Source organism: Manis javanica, chromosome 3, assembly GCF_040802235.1.
Source record: "Manis javanica isolate MJ-LG chromosome 3, MJ_LKY, whole genome shotgun sequence".
Taxonomy (NCBI): Eukaryota; Metazoa; Chordata; class Mammalia; order Pholidota; family Manidae; genus Manis; species Manis javanica.
The window spans coordinates 126,432,692-126,454,792 of NC_133158.1; the positions used below are offsets into that span (position 1 = coordinate 126,432,692).

General features: G+C 39.2%; 1 protein-coding gene and 1 long non-coding RNA gene across 17 annotated transcripts in view; one reads left to right on the top strand and one right to left on the bottom strand.

Moving 5' to 3' along the window:
• PEX5L (peroxisomal biogenesis factor 5 like) overlaps positions 1-22,101 on the top strand; it is a 207,114-nt gene that overhangs the window by 144,081 nt on the left and 40,932 nt on the right. For 11 of the 15 annotated variants that reach the window (XM_073232021.1, XM_073232025.1, XM_073232027.1 and 8 more), the window contains 3 exons: positions 2,700-2,826; positions 3,557-3,653; positions 15,999-16,094. In XM_073232021.1, the coding sequence (XP_073088122.1) occupies positions 2,700-2,826; positions 3,557-3,653; positions 15,999-16,094 (320 nt within the window). The remainder of the gene's footprint in view (positions 1-2,699; positions 2,827-3,556; positions 3,654-15,998; positions 16,095-22,101) is intronic. The other 4 variants (XM_073232028.1, XM_073232016.1, XM_073232024.1 and 1 more) reach the window with 1 other exon arrangement.
• The window catches only part of LOC140848450 (uncharacterized), a 30,212-nt gene that overhangs the window by 2,605 nt on the left and 5,506 nt on the right, over positions 1-22,101 (bottom strand). For both annotated transcript variants that reach the window (XR_012129355.1, XR_012129354.1), the window contains 3 exons: positions 16,824-17,143; positions 16,010-16,116; positions 15,825-15,908 (listed from right to left, as the gene is read on the bottom strand). This is a non-coding gene — a long non-coding RNA (uncharacterized lncRNA). The remainder of the gene's footprint in view (positions 1-15,824; positions 15,909-16,009; positions 16,117-16,823; positions 17,144-22,101) is intronic.

The window sequence follows — 22,101 nt, forward strand, 5'->3', positions numbered from 1 at the left end:
GTATTGAGTTTTTGATAGAGGGTAGACACAATACAAAGCAATGGAGTTATAAGTAAAAATAAGACATGACTACTGCTTTCTAGGAGCATTCAGTCTAGAAGGGGTAAGAGTCAGTCTAGAGAGAGAGAATAAACAGCTCTAACACGAGGACCAGGACCAGCCAGACAGAATGGAACATGCATAAGGATATGTCTGATGCAATAATTGCAGGTACCATTTACTGACAGCTTACAATGTATGGACTGTGTCAATTGATCTACATATACTGGCCTGTTAATTCATTGCAACTCTAAAATAAGAGCGGAACAAGGTTTTCAAATTTAAATAACATGCCCAAAATCTCAGTTAGTATGAGGAAGACCTGGAATTTGAGCCTACTAGCTCTGATTAACTTCTAAGTCCATACTTTTATCCACTGTACATTCTCCTGAGAAAGGAATGCTTAGCCTCCACTCATGGGACCAATCAAATTAACCTCTCCTTTCTCAGGAGAAAAAGGTGGCTTTCCCCTAGGAAAGCTGAAGGGAACATGTATGTGCTCAGACTGTGGCTCACTGGTGTATATGAGTCTATACAACCCCCATGTGTATGGGGGTAAATATTCCTCAAATGAGCCTATTAGTAACTTATCCATAAGATCGTGAAGGCTGAAAGGGATATATATGTGAAATCACTTAGCACTGTGATATGTACATGTTATATGGTTATGAATTTATTTGTTCAGTACATTTCTTAAATACCTACAGTGTTCTATACTATGTTCTAGCAATAAAAAGATAATACAGGCTCTCTGCCCCTTAAAATGTTTTAAGTCTAGTCGGGAAATAGAAAAATGATTAAATAATTAAAATAAAATATATGCTATATGCTGCAATAAAGGGAAGCCCAGGTCAGTTTCTACATGAATACCTCTATAGAGCCCCTGCCCCAGTGAGGGGGTTTGTAGAAGGTGTCTTACAGGAGACACTATGTGAGCAGAGTCTTCAGGGATGAACAGGAATTTGCCAGATGAAAAATATGGATCAGAGAGAGATAGGAAGGAAGGGGCAGGGCATTCCTGATGCAGAAGAGAAAGGGATTCATACAGTTAGACAAGCACAGAAATATCTTCTTTTCAAATAAATACAAGTATGCCAATGGTGTTCAAGAAAGAGAGAGTAGTGAGAAATAGGCCTTAGAGTCACTAGGGGTCAGATATTGGGAGTTCTTGGATGCCATGCCCTTTAATTTGGGGCGAAGGGCTGAAGGGTTTCACTCAGAGGAGTGCCATCAACCGATTCTATTTCAGGAAAATTCTTTTCTGGTTGATGTGTGGAGATAGGAGTTGAAGCAGGATGACCAGTACAAACGTCAAAGATAGTGACAGAGGGGATAGTGAGAGAAAGAAACAGATTTTTTTTTAATGAAAACAAAACTGCGGACTGCATAGGTGTATGCCAGCAAGGAAGACACAGAATGTGCCGCCCTCCATGATAAGTGTGGGGAGGGAGAGGAGGGAGGGGAGGAAGAAGCCAAGGTGGAAAATGTCACATTCAGTTTTGAACCTGTTGTATTTGAGGAAGACAGTGGAGATGTCCAATGGACCGTTAGATACATAAATTTAGAATTCAGGAAGGAGAACTGAGCAGAGTATGAAGATCTAGAAGTCAGACGCCCATGAACAGGTATTGCAGTCACAGATATAGATGAGACTGCCCACGGATAGATCATAAAGAAAAGGGAGAGAACCAACACATTGGTCAAACCAGTTACAGAAACAGAAACCCTTCTCCCCTGCCCTGTCCTTCTTTGAGGCCTGTCTCTTTGGAGGAAAATTTTATAACTTATCTCTAATACCTCTTCACCATCAGTGTACTCTATATTTATTCAGTTGTAAAAACTAATAAATGAAATGTATGCATTTGTGTAGGGATATATTATTAAATACATTATAACATAACACAATAAATGTAAATGAAACTATCATTTTCCTGCTTTTGAGAAAATATCCTATGAAGAAATTATAAAACAGTTCAAAGAACTGTGGAGGTCATCGACTGCAAACCTATCTTTTCATAAATAAAACAACTGGACTCCAAGGTTATTTAAGTGGTTCACTTACAGTCACACCCCTGTTAATGAGAACCCAGCCAAATTCTTTATCCATAAGAATTAAGCCACAGGGAGAAAATCATTCAAGCATTCTCTTGGCTTTCTCTGTTGCCTGTCTTTCTATTCCCATTATTAATTCCCTCCTTTGGTAAAAACTTAAGAAGTCTATGCAAAAGCTGTGAAAAATGTTCCAGTTTCTTCTCACCCCTTAACAAGGTTCATCTCTTTAAACAGAATTTCTTTCTAGAAACATGCCAGAAGTGCCTCAAAGTCACCTCCTTAGCAGGAGGCTGATAGGATGGTACTCTGTGTGTTCACTTCCATGCAATTCTGTGGACTCATACACAGAATTCAGAATACATATAGCTCGTGAAGTTCAAGTAAAACAACTTGATTGTTGAACTGTAAAAGCAGTCCAATTTCTCTTAATGGGTCTCATTTTCATTTACCTGCACATGTTTAATTAATTTTCATGTGACCTTAAAAAGTTGGTTGGTGGGTGAGAGCATCCTTTGAGTAAAATTTACTTGTATAAGATAATCAGTCTCTCTTCTCTCTGCACCTTGTATTCTCCCCTTGTCCCCCTTGCCCCATTCCTATCTCCTTAGTAGACATTCAAACACAACTGGAAAAATGGGATGATGTTAAGTTCCATGGAGATCGAAATAGTAAGGGGCATTCAATGGCAGAGAGAAAGTCATGTTCATCTAGAACTGGATCAAAAGAACTCTTATGGTAAGATATTTTAATATCAGAAAATAACCATTTATGTGTCAACGGTATGGTATTTCTCTCATGTATTGAAATAGCCAGTGAGTTAAGTCAGCCCAGATACTCGGCACGATGTATAGTCCATGTATAATTACTGTGGCTTCTGAAACTAAATTATTTCATCTAAATTGTCAAGAACTCAGCCAATAAGTATTTTGGTAGATTTATAACTCAATATTCAATATTTGTTCAATATTTGCTGATAACTTGCTGAATATGTAATTGAGCTGGTCAACCAAAACAGATGCATGCATACGTGTGTTTATGTATGTATGTGTTTTCAATATATTACATGAATGCTAGTGAAGTTAAATATTTCTAGTTAGGTAGCATTTTCTGACTTCTTAATCATCACCATTATTAAGAATAATCTCTGGATACCCACAAAAAAAATAGGCCACCTGAATCTTACTATGTTTTTAAGACTTTCTAAAGAGCCTTACTTTTTGCACATAATAAAACTGAATTCATATCAATCAGAGACAAAAATACCTAGCATACTGCAGCCACTTAAATTCCACATATGGTCATTACAATAAAAATATATTAAAGTTATCTCTTTCATCAAAATTCTGATGAGCGCTTTCTTACTATGGCTCTCAGTGATGCAAACCGACCAGATTTCTAGGCTGGGTTTCTAGCTGATGTTGTTTCTTGTGTTCATTAATTCCCTCCATTCATCTGGTTCTTCTAGGACCTCAGAGCACAGATCTCAACCCGAACTGAGTGGAGGGAAAAGCGCCCTGAACTCTGAGTCTGCTTCAGAGTTGGAATTAGTGCCTCCAACACAGGTAACCAAGGCATCCAATGAGCCTGTCCTAGGCTCCAGTGAGCCTATCATTCTAATAGGTAACTTACATCATAAATATTTTATGTAAGTTTTTCACAAAAGACTTTGACTTATTTTTCCAGTATTTTGTATTCTTGTGCTATCACATCCAGTGTACATCTCCATGCTCAAATAACTGATAAGATATATATATTTGACTAGAGAATGTGTTAATGAATTTACTGTGTACTTAGCACTTTTTCTTTGTTCCACCATTTACTGTGCCACTATTTTGCAATACAAAATCCATTTTACTCCAGTATTAGCACTGTTCATGTGTTCATGGAACAGAACACAAAGAAGAAGAAATTACATCTTGAGCTTTCGTTCACATCTATGTCCCGTGGAACAAGGTACTTACACATCAAGATTCTGACTGTCACATTGAAATGAATTTCATGCTAAACAGTAAATAAGTATAGTACTAGCAGTCATGATAATACTATGAGCTACTGTTTGTGAGTGCCCACTAAGTATTAGGGACTTTATTATTTGTTTTTCATATATTATATCTAATACTCAGCTAACCCTGTGAATTATTATTAGCCTCCCTTTAAAGAGTCTCAGTGGACTCAAATCCTTTTTCTGGGGCACCCAGCTAAGCACTGGTGGAAGTAGGGTGTGAATGAGGCCTGTCTGTCCACTGTTTGGCCCCCGAATCCAGTGCAGTCACTGGCTTATGCCTGCCTAGCTACTTCTGATGGTTAAGACTGTGCCAAGAAGGCCTAAGTCAGTCTCAGTCTTTGCCTTTGCTCAAACATCTTACATACAGCCTTGATCTACAGTCACAAACATAGCCTAAGAAATGTGTTGTTTGTAAACCTAACTTTTAGAATGCTAGATTCTTTTTTGATTAAATGTTTCAAAATCCACCTCCCAAAAATGCTATTCACATTCATGCATTCTACAATATAGTTGAAAATAAGTGGGATGAAGTTAGCAAGAGAAATTTTCTTGAGTTTACTAGATAACACATTAAAACTAAGAGGGGAGATATATTGTCTGAAATGAAGTAAAGGGATAATTATGATAATAGCAAATATTACTGAGTGCTATACTAAGGCCTTCTGATCTATATTAGCTCATTTGATTCTAACAAGTGGCTCAATGAAGTAACTTCATTCTATTACCCCCATTTAATAGAATAGAGAAAGTAAGGCACAGAAAAATTTAGAAAATTGTCTATGTACCACAACTACTAAGTGGCAGACAGCAGGAAGACATGGAGAGGAAATGTTGACAGGAGATAAAAGGCCTCTGGAAACTTCTCTAGGCCAATAATAGCACTCCACACACACACATACACCTCACCCTGCTTAGAGAACTGTGGGCTTACTGCTCCCAGAACTCAGCTGGAAAACAAGTCAACTAACTTCAATAACAAATAACCCTGGGAAGCTTAATGAATTGTAAATATAGCATGAAAATATATTTTCTTCCTCCTGTGTTCATCCTTAATGTATCTTTTTTAAAAGCAAATTGATAACACTTATTAGAGAAACATTTCTGTTAAGTGCATTAGAGATTTAGACTCAAGTAAAGTAATTGGTACTTTTTCATCAACTGAAATCCTTGGAACAATTTAATGTAGCAATTGAACTGTTTGTTTCTGCAACAGGGGAGACTTGGCATAGGTGGGCTGTTCTACATGGAGCTGGAGGGCAGAGGATCAGCTGGGGTGCTCTGTTGCTGTGGAGACCCACAACGCATCTATCTTATTATTCCAGTGTCTGCTACTCTCCTGCTGGTTGTCTGACTTCATCCCACCACATTGTCCTTCTACCTACTTACCAGTATACCTTTAAGCAAACACAATGTACTTTAGAAAACGTGTTAGAAATTCCTGATACTGTGCTCCAAAACACAATTTAAATTGCACTGTGACAGTTCTCTGTCTACATAAATCATAGAAAATCCTTTTAGAGAGTTACCAAATTACTTGTAAAGAATCTATCCCTTACTTTAAAAAAAAAAAAAGCACTGCACATTTACTTATCAAGATTTACCTAAACCAAGGAAATTCATAAACTCCTATCTTTAATTACAGACCATGGTTAAATTATGAAAATTTCATGAACATGGGATTTAGTTATCTTGAAATACTAAGTCACTCAAGTGGAGCAGCAAGAGACTAGACTAATTAGTGTACTTATAATAAAAGACAGAAAGATGTTTTTACTGTTAGAAACATACTGCTGTTAAATATGTGATCTCTTTACTTAGGTAAAATGATGAAAATGTATTAAAATACAACTTAAAATTAACTTGAAAACTATTCAAGTGAACAATTTCAGCTCATCAAAACTTGTTACTGTGCTGCTATCACTCAGATGGTTTCTTCTCTCCCAAGCCAATATTATCTTAGGTTTAACAGGTGAGGAGCTATTTACAAGCCTTGTTTAAAAACCATATTTCAGAATTGCAAAGAAAATGGAAGCTTACAATAAGAAGAATTTTTATGTTAGGTCATTTACTTTACAAGATGGGAAAAGGGAAAAACATAGTCTAGTCTCTTTCAAATAGTGTTTTGAATACACTAATCAGAGTGGCAGGAGATTATAATAAAGTATATAATCTCTATATTTTTAAGAATAAAGTTCCTTGACACTTAAGCAAACTGTGTAATTAATAGTCCCTGGAGTTAATTGTTTAAAGAAATAATGCAATATGATGAATGGAACTAGAGGGTATTATGCTCAGTGAAATAAGGCAGGCAGAGAAAGACAAGTACCAAATGATTTCCCTCATTTGTGGAGTATAACAGAGCAAAACTGAAGGAACAAAACAGCAGCAGACTCACAGATTCCAAGAGGGTCTAGCAGTTACCAAAGGGGTGGGTGGGGAGGGAGGGAGGGAGGAGGGGATTGAGGGGTATTATGATTGGTACACATGGTGTGTTGGGGGGGTCACAGGGAAGACAGTATAGCACAGAGAAGGCAAGTAGTGACTGTGGCATCTTACTACACTGATGGACAGTGACTGCATTGGGGTGTAGGGGGGACTCGATAATATGGGTGAATGTAGTAACCACATTGTTTTTCATGTGCAACCTTCATAAGAGTGTATATCAATGATAGCTTAATTAAAAAATAAAAATTAATTGTGCAATATGAAAAACTAGAACACTTGAAGAATTGAAGAAAAACATGGAAGATAATTATATAAAATCAGCTTTTTACATAAATGGATTGAGATGGTGAGGCAAAGAAACAAAATTCAACTTCTGCTGTGGCGTGATGGTTCAAATATTTGTTTTTCAATTTTCAACATGGAAGGAGGCTCCGAGAAGGAGACCCTTCCTATGGAGCCTTCCTGTCTTGCAGTCTAGCTCTTGCCAACCTACATTGAGCTTAATGAGAATGTGTGACAACCAGGTCCTCCAAATACTTAGTCACAATCATGTAACTCTCTGATTTTGCTGATTTGGACACAGCAAGTGCTTCCTTCCACATAGTCCTCATTCCATCAAGTTGGCAGTATCCCAAACCAGAACAACTTGAGCTGTAAGATATAAGTGCAGATATGTTTTCTAAATTTGTACAGGAGTAATGTAAAAGGAAATGCATGTATGTTAATAGACATTTCTAATATATTATTTGAAATGCTTGCAGTAATCTTGGAAATTAATATCCCTATTTACTTCTCAGACAAGTAAATGCATCTGCCTTAGAGAGCAGAAGTGATTTTCCAGCTAAGGAGAGGAGCCAGCACTCAAATCACACCCACCAGCTTCCAAAGTCCTTGGTAGTAACCACATCCTGCCTCCCAATCAGCCCCATCTCTCCTGAAAGAACCCACAGGCCATCATTTCCATTCTCATTGCAAAGCCCTGATGTTTATTTATATTTATAGAGTTAAAATGAGTTAAGTGATTTTAAAGAATATCACTTTCTTCCAGAAACTTTGTAAAATAAATTAGGATTATCATCTAATTTGAGGCCATACACAATTTTGTGCCTCCCCTCCCAAATTCATTCTCAATCTCATACTCTATAAGAAATTCTGATGGCTTCCATTTCATTCTATTCCAATTCAACAAATGTGATTGAATGTCTAACTATCCATAAAGCTGTAAGGGAGGCAAGGAAAAAGAGGAGTTAAATAAGAAGTATCAAGACCTTCATGTCTAATAGAAACAGATAGTACACTATAAACAGTTTTGTCTGTTGGAAAACAGTACAGGAGCCACACCAACATGCCTTGTCTCCTGGCCATACACAGCGAGCCACCAGTGAGGAAGCCAGTGAAAATGGAAAGAAGGATCAAAGAAAAGGCAGAAGAGCAAGGACTGAGGGAAGGCAAGAAGGAAGGAAAGAAATCTGAAAGATCACTTTCAGCATAGTAGGAAATCTGCATATAGAAGACATGCAATAAATACTGAAGTGAATAAATCAGAGGATACTAACCAATAGGAGAAACAACAATGCTTATCAAATTTAACAACTCAAAAGTAGAGGCTAATGGTTAACTAAAAGGCAGGAAAAAAAGACAAAATTTTATTCTTTTATCATTTTTGAAGCTACTTTCAAGACAATTTTAGTTATCCATGAAAATAGACCACCCATTTCTTTTCAAAATCATCACTGATTTGCCTTGATGTTCTACAAGATAGAATTTCAGTTGGATGGAGATGGGATCCATATGCTGACCTGCCTTGCACAAAGCTCTAAGAATTTGCTCTTGACACATAAGGCACAGCTTTTTGTGTGTACCATCAATGATTAATGTCTGTTGACTGATTAAGAAAAAAATCCTGACCATCTCAATCAGGCAATGTTTATCTGTTCTAAGACTCCAACTAGTATCTGTTAACCACTAAACAAAGGTGCTCTAAGCAGATTATTTTCATGAATTTCTAAAGTGATACCTCCTCAGCACTAACCAAAAAGTTGATGACAAAAGCCAAGTTTTATTGAGCACTTACTATGTAGTGAACATTTTGTATATATATTTACATGAATTGTTACACTCAATTCTTATACATACTCTATAAGTGAATATGCACTTTGCAGATAAAAATACTGAGGATTATAGAGACTGAGTAATTTGTCCAAGGTTACCAGTTACTAGTAAATGATAAACCAGGATTTGGCCCCAGATAGTCTGAGTCTAAAGATTATGCTTTTAACGACTATGTTATATTGTTACCCAAGGTCTGCAAATTGTTTATAATTTTCTTTTCTATAGCTAGCAGATCCATTTCCCCTTCAATTTCTGTTCAAAAGGTACTAAGCTTTTTAAAAATGTGTTTTGGTGGGATATCTCTACCAATTAAGGCAATTGTACCAGAAGGTATGAATGAATGACTATCTTGCCAATGGGTTTTAGCCCCAGGCAAGTTCACTGTGGATTCTGTATGACCAAAGAAATGACAGTAGAACATTCTTGGGGGTGATAGGGTTTATACCCAACTTTATTCCCACGGTGGCAGGTCAATCACTAGAATTCTGTCCACTCAGAGCAATTCTGCATGCAGCAAGCCAGTCTCTACCTCTGGGCCTCTCTGCCCCCTGCAGCCATCTCAGTCTCTGTCCTCGGTGCTGCCACCATTCCAGCCTCTGCTCTGCTCTCCTGCAGCCTTGCAGCCATGCCACCATGTCACCCAGAGCCCTGGGCAGAGCTCTTTATATAAAGTCAGTAATGACATATTGCCCACATGTGTGTGGTGAGCTAGCCAACCAGGGCCAGGTGAAAATCCTGGCCACAGGAACCTTCACTTTATCCACACTGACATAGGGGTTAGCCAACAGACTTATGCTAGGATAACCACAGGCAAAAACTCAGTAATTTTCAAATCCTAGTTTTGATCACAACCATAATTTTGAATGAGTAGTAATAAAATACCCTTCACCTATGCTGATCATTCAGCACAATCAGCAGCTCGGGGAAGAAAATGCTTGCTTCTTTGGAGACTGTAATAACCTAAAATCCAATTAGCTTAAACCAATCAAAATGCTATTTTTAAAGCCAAGGCACTTCCAGAAGGTTGCTGTTTAACTGTGGAGCATTTTTCAAAATCCTGCAACAAGGAACAGAAATGCCTATGTCCAAGTGCATTTGTGAACTCCAGAGTTCCACCTGCACATAATCTAGACCAGAAGTTCCCCAGTGTAGTTCCTCCATGAGTGTTATATCAACATCACCCGAAACTTGTTAGAAATGCAGAATCTGGGGTCCGACCCCACACTAAATCAAACCCTCGTGATGGAACTGAGCAAGCTGTATGCAGACAGGACCACCAAGTGATTGAATAAGCCACTAAAGCTTGTAAGCTCCTAATAGAGCCGTGTTACCACAGCAGCTGCCACTTGCTTGTGTGTGTGCTGCCTCTGTTCCCATCTCTAGTTAAGCACTAAGCAGTATCTGAAGTAGACAAGTGTGGGGAAAATGGAAGCTCCTATGGCCAGGATCCTCACCTGAACCTAAACTACTTGATGATGTAACTGGCCTGCTGCTAGGCTACTGCTTCCACACCCATAGGCAATAAGCTATTATTGACTGAGTCACTATATATAAAGAGCTCTGCCCAATGCTCTGGGCGGAGGCAGAAACAAAGAAGGATTGCAGACCTGCAGACTGTTGGATGCAAATATAATTCTAGTGCTCAACTTCTATTGCTTGGAGAACAAGCCAGGTAATAACCCCTTTTACCCCAAGAACATTCCATTGTCATTCCTCGGTCTCACTGAATCCACAGTGAACTTGCCCAGGGCTGAAACCCATTGGCAAGACAATAAGCATTACTCATGTTTTCCCATATTACAGTTTTTGCTCGTAACTGGATGTAAAAAAATGCGTTCGTGAAAAGGAAGGCTGATCCTCACTCCATGTTACAATCTGTAATCACCCTCAGCCCTAAACTAAACCAACATGTCTGGGTATACTGATGAGTTGCTGGAAAGTTTGAGAATCTTTTATTTTTCTTTTTTATGTATTTATTTTTATTAAAATATCACTGATATATACTCTTATGAAGATCTCACATGAAAAACATTATGGTTCCTAAATTCACCCATGTTATCAAGTCCCCTCATACCCCGTTGAAGTCACTGTTCATCAGTGTAGTAAGATGCCACAGTCACTACTTGCCTTCTCTGTGCTACACTGTCTCCCCCGTGACTCCCTCCACACCATGTGTACCAATCATAATACCCCTCAATCCCCTTTTCCCTCCCCCCCCCACCCCCTTTCCCTTTGGTAACTGCTAGTCCCTGCTTGGAGTCTGTGAGTCTGCTGCTGTTTTGTTCCTTCAGTTTTGCTTTGTTGTTATACTCCACAAATGAGGGAACTCTTTTGGTACTTGTCTTTCTCCACCTGGCTTATTTCACTAAGCATAATACCCTCTAGTTCCATCCATATTGTTGCAAATGGTAGGATTTTTTTCTTCTTATGGCTGAATAATATTCCTTTGTGTTAAGTGCCACATCTTCTTTATCCATTCATCTACTGGTGGACACTTACATTGCTTCCTATCTTGACAATTGTAAATAGTGCTACGATAAACTTAGGGGCGCATATGTCTTTTGAATCTGAGATCTTGTTTCCTTTGGATAAATTCCAAGGAATGTAATTCCTGAGTCAAATGGTATTTCTATTTTTAGTTCTTTGAGGAAGCTCCATATTGCTTTCCACAATGGTTGAACTAATTTACATTCCCACTACCAGTGTAGGAGGGTTCCCCTTTCTCCGCATCCTCACCAGCATTTGTTTTTCTTTGTCTTTTTTATGTTGGCCATCCTAACTGGTGCAAGGTGATATCTTGTTGTGGTTTTAATTTGCATTTCCCTGATAATTAGCAATGAGGAGCATCTTTTCATGTGCCTGTTGACCATCTGAATTTCTTCTTTGGAGAAGTGTCATATCTCCTGCCAATTTTTTAATTGGGTTATTTGCTTTTTGGGTGTTGAGGCATGTGAGTTCTTTATATATTTTGCATGTTAACCCTTTGTCGGATATGTCGTTTATGAATATATTCTCCATACTATAAGATGCCTTTTTGTTCTACTGATGGTGTCCTTTGCTGTATGGAAGCTTTTTAGTTTGATGTAGTCCCATTTGTTCATTTTTGTTTTTGTTTCCCTTGCCTGAGCAGATGTGTTCAGAAAAAAGTTGCTCATGTTTATATTCAAGATAATTTTTGCCTATGTTTTCTTCTAAGAGTTTTATGGTTTAATGACTTATATTCAGGTCTTTGATCCATTTTGAGTTTACTTTTGTGTATGGAGTTAGACAATAATCCGGTTTCATTCGCTTGCATGTAGCTGTCCAGTTTTGCCAACACCAGTTGTTAGCTGTCATTTCCCCATTGTATATCCATGGCTCCTTTATCATATATTAATTGACCATATATGCTTGGATTTATATCTGGACTCTCTAATCTGTTCCATAGATCAATGGATGAAAGTTTGAGAATTTTTTTAAAATTTTTTATTAAGGTATGATTGATATACACTCTTATGAAGGTTTCACATGAAAAAACAATGTGGTTACTACATTTACCTGTATTATCAAGTCCCCACCCATACCCCGATGCAGTCACTGTCCATCAGTGCAGCAAGATGCCACAGATCCACTATTCCACTATGTGCCTTCTCTGTGCTACACTGTTCTCCCCGTGATCCCCCACACCATGTGTACTAATCATAATACCCCTCAATCCCCTTCTCCCTCCCTCCCCACCAGCCCTCCCACACCCCTCCCCTTTGGCAACCACTAGTAAGTTTGAGAATCTTTAACTGCATTCTACACTCAGCTTGAAAACTGCCTCTGTTTACATTCAATATTTACCTATATCTTATTATATTTATTTTATGTTTTCTTGGACAAAGTAAATGGCTTTGGAATGTAAGGTAAATAACACTTGTGTTAGTACTAATCTAAGGACTTCCTAACAATGTGGAAAATAGAACATATTTAAATAGTAAATAGTAATTATACTATCAAAATAAAATTTCACTTGCATGTAAGATTCTATTTACATTTGCTATTTTAAGTGGTAAGGAGAATATGAACTGCAAGTCTAGAATTCTGAAAGAGATTTGCCACCTTTTTCTGATATATGGTGCCCTTTGTATCCTGTGATTCATAATCTACTTGGGTTGTGAAACATTCATGAAGAGAAGCTGGTGACAGTAATGGAGTTCTGTTATAATGATCAGGCTTCACAGGAAAGATAGATCATATTTCACTGGTAAAGAATACCTCTAATAAAAGGAGGTGCCTTAGGACAAAAATATGGGTGCTTTCTCTTTCTTGTATCATTCATGGATCATTCATGACATTATTATATAAATACACAAAATTTATTTCTTATCATGTATCCACATTTTAAACATGTATTTGTATATTTCATTAATGACAGAACAGGAAGATAAAGGAGTTTGCTCCAAAAGCAAAAAACTAAGGAGCAGAGATTTATATGGCCAGTTGGGAAAGAAATGCCAAAATAAATTTGCCAAGTTGGATACAAGATAGGTTAATTTTCTACAGGACAATAAGATCATATCACCTTTGGGGTTAACTTCACTACCAGACTATTACATCCTAACAGCTTGCCAGTTTTAAAGGTTATAAACCATCTGCACCTTTGTATTTGTTAATCAAATATATTGTGAACCAAGAGTGTCAAATGAGAGTTGGAGTAGGCTGAATGGTGGCCCCCTAAAAAAATATGCCCACATCCTAATCTCCAAAATTTGTGATAGTCAAGCTCCCTGGTGTTTTTGGAAATCCCTCCTCCCCAGCCTACCTTGATTGTCTACATTGAAACAAAGTAGCAGCACAGCCCCAACCCAGAGAGTAAGAAAGGATGGGCTTCAGGGTAGCCACTGAGCCTGGCCCACCCCAGTGAGTCACGGATGCCTGGCAGGCCTGGACACATCCTCCTTGCCCTCTCTCTTCAGACCACAGCCACTGCCCCAGAGACCTCACTCCTCTGCTGCTCACAGGCCTTGCTCTTTACTGGGCACCCACCCAAGGTACCTGCAGCCATTCCCCAACCCCAAAACCAGGCAGTAGAGCCCAAGACAAAAAGCCAAGTCCAAGTCCCCTCTCAATGTCCTGTAAACTCCTAGCCCCCTGGATTGGCCAAGAAACCTTGATTGAAATCACACAGCTACCTTCTGGGGGTAGGGGAGAAAAATACCTTACATGAATTCATTCATTCATATATTCCCTGACAGCATATTTTCAACAAATATTTTGCAGTTTATGAAGCATCTACTATTTGCAGGAGGTACCAGGGATACAGCAGTGAATACATCAAGGAGGGGAAAACATAATGTTTCAATAAATTAATCTTACATGTTCATTAAAGCAAAACAGTTTAAAACTGTTGTTTATGTTCAGAACTGTTCATAATAATTATTTCATTATTGTTTTGAGCCCACAGTATTCTTGAGGGATTCTTGGGCAACTCCCTCAACCAGGCACAAACCTCACTCAGAGGGATAGTTTCTCTATATTTTGCATCTTGCTAAAACAGCCAGTTGAGCACAGCCTCCTGTGGGAGACAGCATGGTGCAGTGTTTGTGAGCATGACTGCAGAGTACCAGCCCTACTAGCTTACCAGCTATGTGACTTTGGGCAAGTAAATTAATCTCTCTGTGCCTCAGTGTCATGGAGTTGACAATATACTGGCTTCACAGTTTGTTGAAAAGACAAAATAAAGTACCTAACTAGATACTATTGGAGTCATACCTCCAGATCAGAGCAGTGTCTGGCATGTAGTGAGTCCTGGTATTACTACCATGTAGTAATAAAACTGGTGGTGGGGGTGGGGGTTGTCTCTTGATGGTGAAGAAAGAATAAAAAGCATTGGAGCTGTATAGATGCCAAGTGCTAAGTGAAGGCCAGAGTTTTGCTGTAGAATAGTGGGTTTGAAACATGACTGCTTTTCAACAACACCAAAGGATTTTTTCAAAGACTTAATGCCCAGTTCCCACCCCAGGAGATTCTTATTTAATTGGCCTGGGTGGAGCCCAGACCTCATTACAGTCAAGTAATTCCCATAGAAGCTGGGGTTTAGCATACCTACAGCAGAGCCATCTGACCCAGAAGCCCAGGAGACCCCCTCTGCCCTGCAGTAAAAGGGGGTGATGGGGCTTCGCTTCAACCAGCCTCGCTTCTCCTACTCCCCAAGAACTAGATGCCTTCTCAGTACAGTCCCTCATCCTGCAGTCTGTAGGTCTGCCCTGTCAAGCCCTGAGCTAGGAAAAGTTACCAGACAATATCTTACCCCCATGGATCCCACAGTAAAGTGGGCAGATAGACAAGAAAATAAGCAATTACACAGAGAAAAATAGGAAACATGCTGAACCTCATGAAGAGAGGTTTGAACAACTGTAGTATATACTCACTAGAAAATCTCTGAGAAAAGAATTAAGGTAGATCTATAAGAACTAAAGGCAGACACTGTCCAAGATACATTGTTGAGTGGCAAAAGTAAGCTACAGAATAGCATACCATTGGTGTTTCAGAGAAATTTTTGAAACATATTATTATCTAGGGTACATAAATATATACATGTAACTGCAAAGAAAAAATGGTCTAGAAATACACCTACTATTTTCCTATTAATAACAGTTTTAAAATTCCAGCAGACCCTTTGTGCAGTGTGTGTGTGTGTGTCTGTGTGTGTGGATGGGTGGGGTCTTCTGGAATATTTGCATTTAGCTTAATTAAGATGTATACCATGTTGCCTGTTAATTATGGCAAAGCAGTTGACATCATCAGACATGATTTTATCTATTATTTAACAGAGAGCAATGTCCTGAGGAAATGGTGCATGAGACTGAGGAAGGCAAAGGAAAGAGAATTCAACATGAGGACTGTTTTATATATAAGGAGAAAGGCCTTGCAGCCACCTCCCATCTCTGCAGCTTTCATGGTTTACCTAAGGGCTAGGCCTCCTAACGAGCTGAAAAGCTTGAATATCAGTTTCTAGGTCTAGCCATCTAATGGAGACTCTCCATCCTCGCTGCCTGTTAGTCATATGGGGAGGCTTACTAAAAATAACAATGCCTGGAACCATGACTGATGAAAGTGAGATCTCTAGGAGTTTGGGCCTTGGTGCTGGTTTTAATAGGACCAGGGCTGGAACCCACTGTTAGTAGAATTACACCTGCACACTTACCACATTTTGGCACCAGCCCAGTTTGGACAACATCATGCTTGCGCAGTACTCCAGAAATGACATCAACTGCATATGCTTCTTAAACTATTGGTGAATATGGGAAAAGGGAAAATATTTGTATTTTTGTATTATGTGACTCCAGTATTAAAACACCATGTGTTTGGTTTATTTCAGGCTCGACTCACCAGAGAACATCGCTGGGGCAGTGCATTACTCTCCAGAAATCACTCCTTAGAAGAGGAATTTGAAAGGGCAAAAGCAGCAGTGGAGGTACCTTGGTTTATTCATGTTTCTGAGAGTGGAATTAAAACAATCAAACTTCAGCAGGATACATATGAAGTGGGTCCTACTTGATAGATGTGATATAACTATGATTCTGATTGTCGGAATGAGACCTGTTACCAGAGAAACTTTTGACTTCCCACCAGGGACTAATGGATGTCTCCTCTTATGCCAATTCTGTGATACGTTAGCAGTGGACTTTCTGGAGGCCTGCATCAGAAAGAACTCTGAGCCTTTGTTGGGGTTCTGTGAGGTTATGCTGTGCATTTGCTATGTGTCTGTGAGGCCAACGTTCATACCTGACATTCCTTCGCTCTCTAGCTATTCTAGCACAGCGTCTGAAACATAGAAGGAGTTGCTGACCCTGTGGGATCAACAATAGTAGTATATTATACAGCAGTAATAGTTTAATTCCTTTCAGGTTCCCGGACCCAATTCCAGTGTGTGTAGTGGGGCTAGGGGGCAGGGAAAGTCTTCCAACACACATCACCAAGCAATTCTCAAACACCAGCAGGGTTCCAAAAACTCAACTCAATTCTGATGCTATCTTCCCAGAGAAAGCAATGGATGTCCCAGGTTCCAGGCACCAGAGGCAAGCCCCATGATGTTCCCTGTGCTTCTGAGCTATTGGCTGCAGATGGGAGGTTCCCACGACCTCCCCCTTAGGTTCAATTAATTTGCTAGAGTGGTTCACAGAACTCAGGAAAACACACTTACCGGTTTAGTAAAGGATACTGTAAAGGATACAAGTTAACAGCCAGGGCAAGGTCCCAAATAAAGGAGCTTCTGTCCTGGTGGAAGTGGCCTGACTTGCTGGCACGTGGACGCTCTCTCCAACACAGAAGCAGGATCCAAGAGAGCAATAAGCTCTTCTCAGGGGTTTTTGTAAGAGCTCCATTTGCATAGTCATGACTGACTAAATTATTGGCAGTAGGCAGATTCAGCCTCCTCCCCCTGCCCTTGGGTGGGGTCCAAAAGTCTCTCATTAACATGACAAGACATCCATTTCACCTTTAAGACTGCAGCATCTTGAGGAACTGTGGATGAAGACCAAATATACCTGGGAAATATATATTTGGTCATTTGAATGACCAAATATGTATTTCTTATTACTCATTATATCACACCCTGAAATATTATCGTTTCCTTATTAGGTAGGAAAAAGAAGACATGGCAGAGATATTCTACCCAATGGGTAGCCCATCTTAACCTAAACTATAATTTTTTACTGTTAAGAGTATCCAAAATAATGACAATGTAAATCAAATGAAATACTTAATTTGAACATTAGTTTTCTTATTTAGCCATCTAATTAGAAAAAAAGAGAGAGAGGCAGTGGAGCAGGGAGGAAGGAGTGGAGCTTTCACCAAACCCAAGTGTGAACTTTATTAAGACCTCCATTTCTATTATTAATACAAAATCTTGAAAATTGAAGTATTCCTGTAACATGGTTCACTTATGTGGCTGCTTTGCCACCAGAATTTGGATGAAATTGTTATGGGTCTTTCAGTAACTCCATACTTGAAATGCAATTAAATAATATGTGTAGTTTCATACTAAAAGGATGCTTATATACTAGGAAATAATTCCAGCCACAATTTCATATCATCATTCAAAAATGCAATAAGGGAGCATTTTAATCTCACCACAATACAATCCACCCAAATTTCTTCCTTAAATTTTATCTTTTTATTTAAAAAAATTAATGCATATTTAGTGCCCTTTAATGTGATCAACTGATATGTTTGATTGAGACCCGCTGAGTTCAATCAAATTGTTCAGCTGCATGGAACCTATAGCTCAGTGTATCTTAAATGTACATTTTTCTAGACTTAAGAGCTAATTTAAATTTATCTTTGAACTCCTACTGTGTATAACACTGAATTAGCACTAAAAAGAAGATTATTTATATCCATAGAATCTTGGGTCAGTAAAGACATGAAAATTTATCTGGTCCCATTTACAAAAATAAAGACAATTACAAAGTAACATCACAAGGAAAAAATCATCCATCCATCCATTTATCTGTGTGTGTGTGTATGTGTGTGTGTGTGTGTGTGTGTGTGTATTTATGTGTGTGTGTTAAAATCATTTAAGTTTTGGTAGAGACCTTTGATGTCATCTATCCCAACCAGGCACACAAAACATTTTTTTTCTTTTCAAACATGACAAATTATTTATTCAAACCTTGTTTCTACTTGAACACTACCAATTAGGGGCAACTCACTTTTCAAGAAAACTGTCTTGCCAATGGGTTTCAGCCCCAGGCAAGTTCTCTATGGATTCAGTGTGACCAAAGAAATGACTGGTCATCTTGGTCTCAGCATCAGTCGGTGGGTCACACTTATAACAAACAGTGCAGGTGGCACCAGCCAGTCTTGCCCTGGAGTAACATTGGGCACATTTTATATTTTGCCTAGTATAACCTAGTTACTACTTAACACTACATGATACCTGACAATAGGTCTTGCAACTAATACTTGAGCTACAGTGCTCTAAAATTCAATCTCTTCTACTAGAGAAGAGACCACCACCACCACAGGCACATTTATCACATATCTTAAATGATCTGGGAACCTGTTGATGTGCAAAGGCTGGCACTGCTCAAATTGAACTGATGAGACATTATGTGGGTGAAGCTTTTGGTCTCCATGTCTTACATTTTATTGAAAAATCACTGCAAATTCATCTCTGCTCAAAATACTATAATTTTAGGACAAAAAAAACAAAAATTCCTATTCGGGGCTTTTTAGAAAAATGCATCTTTCCTAAACAAGAAGGAAGAAGAGCTTCCTCTATCCATCCTCCTGGATTTTCTTCCTGCAGTAGCCTAAATGCACGTCAGCTACACTTGGTCCCTAGGAAGGATGCCCAGGGAGGCACAGAAATGAGAAGCAGGGAAGGAGGCCCGGGAACTGGGCAAGGCCTGAAGCTGCCTCCCGGGAAGGGAGATCCCTAGGGACAACTGCTGCAGCTGCGGAGGATCAGGTGGGCAGTCAGCACAGGTGCAACCACACTCGGAAAATACGTCCTTTATCACTGTTATCAGAGAGGGAAAAGAACCAGCCAGCATGTGGTATTGTGTTTAGCCAGTTAGTCTCTCTGGGTGCCTCAGCCTGCAGCATAAAATGGATTTAGCAACAAATTCATCACACATTTACGCTCCTTCTATGGGCCAAGCACTGTGCTGGGCACCAGGAATAGAGCATGAAATAAGACTGCCCTTAAAGCTGGAAGAATCGCAGGTACACACAGCGCAGGAGATCACTCAAATATAGCTTATCATATGGCACAGTAACGATGGATTTACAAATCCATCTGCAAACTAGACTCTGACCTTTGACAGACAGAACCTTCTTTATGTTCTCAGCACCTTCCAGAGAGTCTGGTGCAAAGCAAGGCCTACAGATTTTTGCTGGATAACTAAATGAACAAATTAGCAATTTATTCCTCTCATTCATTTATTTCATCTAAGTGTCTCTTCTGTAGAGGGTTCTTAAGAAATACCACAAACGTACTAACAGAAGATGCATTTCATGCCCCTGGAATCAAGGTCCTGTTTCTTTTGGCTCCAGTACATTATAATGCGTGTTGTATGCATTCATATAATGTTTTCACAGTTCACTTTTACCCAGAGGGAGGTAGTCTAGTGAGCTTATCTTGAAAAGAATAATGACATATGTGAATGAGGAAAAAAGAAGATGCATGGACAAAAGAAAGTACAGTGGTCAGAGGCACAAAAAAAGAACAGAAAGCATAACTTTAAATCTTTATGGCTAATTAATTGAGCCTTTTGAATTCTAGAGCTCGTAACTTTCCCCATGCTCCAATTCTTTTCCCTTGAGCCTTCTGGTAGTTTAAAATGTCCACACATTTTTTGATACTCCCTTAAAAATATGGAGCTTACTTCTCCTGTCCTTGAGTGTGGGCTGGGCTTAGTGATTCACTTCTGATAAATAAACTGGAAGTCATGATATGAATTTAAATATTAGGTCATAAAAGTCCTGTGGCCTCCTCTTGGCTCACTTGCTCTAGAGGAAACCCAGCTGCTATGTTATGAGAACCCTTAGCAGGTGAAGAACCAAGACCTTCTACCAACAGCCAGTGAGGGCCTGAGGCCTCCTGTTAACAGCTACCTGACTGAGCCGCCTTGTGAGTGAGTGCCCCAAACAACCCGTGGAGCCTTGAGATGACTGCAGCCCCAGTCAGCAGCTTAATTCCAACCTCACGAGAGAGCCTAAGTCAGAACCACTTGGCAAAGCTATTTCCAAATTCCTGGTCCTTGGAAACTGTGTGAAATAGTAAATGTTTGGTTTTTAAAGTACAATGTGTTGGAGTAATTTGCTAAGCAGATAGATAACTACTGCATTATTCTACTCCTCCACACCCCAGCCCTCTTCTACTCTGCTCTTCTTTTCCCCAACTCTATTTCCAACACATTTCAGCACTACAAAAATGGGGGGAATAGCTTGTAGCACAGAAAAAAGATATTCATTCATCCTAGACTGTGATTTTTCAAACTCTCCCTTCCTTCCTACTGGTCCTCAGCTTGTCTTCTCTGATCCTCCAGGGAGAATGAACAAAGACCTCTTGTGACTGTCCACATTCCTTAGGGACACATTCAGCCCCGCACCAAGGATCTGGCCAAGGTCTTGCCTTTTCTTCACAGCCCTGGACCTCTCTTCATGGCAGCCTACTTTGAAAGCTCTCTCCTGACTTTCCATCTCTGTGTCCTATCTCAAAGGACTCAGTCCTCAAGATAACTTCTCTTCAGGCTTCAGGCTAACTTTCCTTCTAGTGACCATTAAGAGAAATCACAAGCATATTGGTAATTACTGTTTAATAACGTGGACAGTGAAAGAGTTTAATGCTAACTAGTAATTCCTTGTTCAGCAATATGGTGAACTTCTTTCATCTTTGTGTTGTTTAACTTAAGAGACCATATTCAGAACAATTCAACAGTAAAACCAACTCTAGTGAGATAAGCTAAAAAATCTTTCCATATAGAAATTGTTTTCACCTGAAGTTATTCTCTGTGTGTATATCATGGATCTGATAGGCACATCAGATATATTAAATGACTGAAGGAAATTGGAGACCATTCTTGAGTTTTTATTAATGTAGCATTATATAAGAAACTGCTGACTTGGGTGCCCTCCTACCAAGAAGGTCATCTGTCTGTACCACCCCCTCATATTTGCTTTCTATGACAATGTCACCTCTTTGAAGTAGGAAAATATTAATGGATTAAACACTACTTAAGTCATTCTGACTTGGATTCAATATCCAAAAAAGAGAAAATCTTCTGAAAATATCTGAAAACATTCTTTGGGCAATATTGAAGGAATCTTGAGGTTAACTACTTCAGATTAAAATGTCATGTTAGCTAACATGGCAATATACAATGTGGTCTTTGAAACTGGAATTATTCCTTTTAATAGTGAAGCTTAATTTTAGGATCCACCACATCAGTGATTATTTGGATCAATAATAAAAATATGTCCCACTCTAAATAATAGTATTGCATCCTTCAGGTTGCCTGGGATGGTTGAGAACACACACACACGCACACACACACAAACCACTATGAATTTAGGTAGAGGTCCTGACCTTTTGAGTCAGGGATCTCAAGCATAATGGAACTGAAATAACCATGTGCATGAAAGCAGATGAAGCTCCTCCGTGTAGTGTCCTTTTTCCCCAGAGTCTCTAACTTGAGTGTGCAGCTCTTGGTGACACCAACTCCACCAAGGCAGGCCTCTGACACGTGGGCTTTGCATTATTAGTCTGGAAGAGCTTCCATAGTCCATCCTGAACCCATTTGTTTCTCAGGCTAAATGCAGATGTGAGAAAAGATGAAGCCTCACACTGTACATACATGGAGGAGGGGAGAGAAAAAAAATAGAGATGTGGCCAGTATCCCTGAGCACTGTCCGTACCTCTAGCTCCCAACTTTTCAGTAAGCCTACTGCTGTTCTAAGGGATGATCCTAATT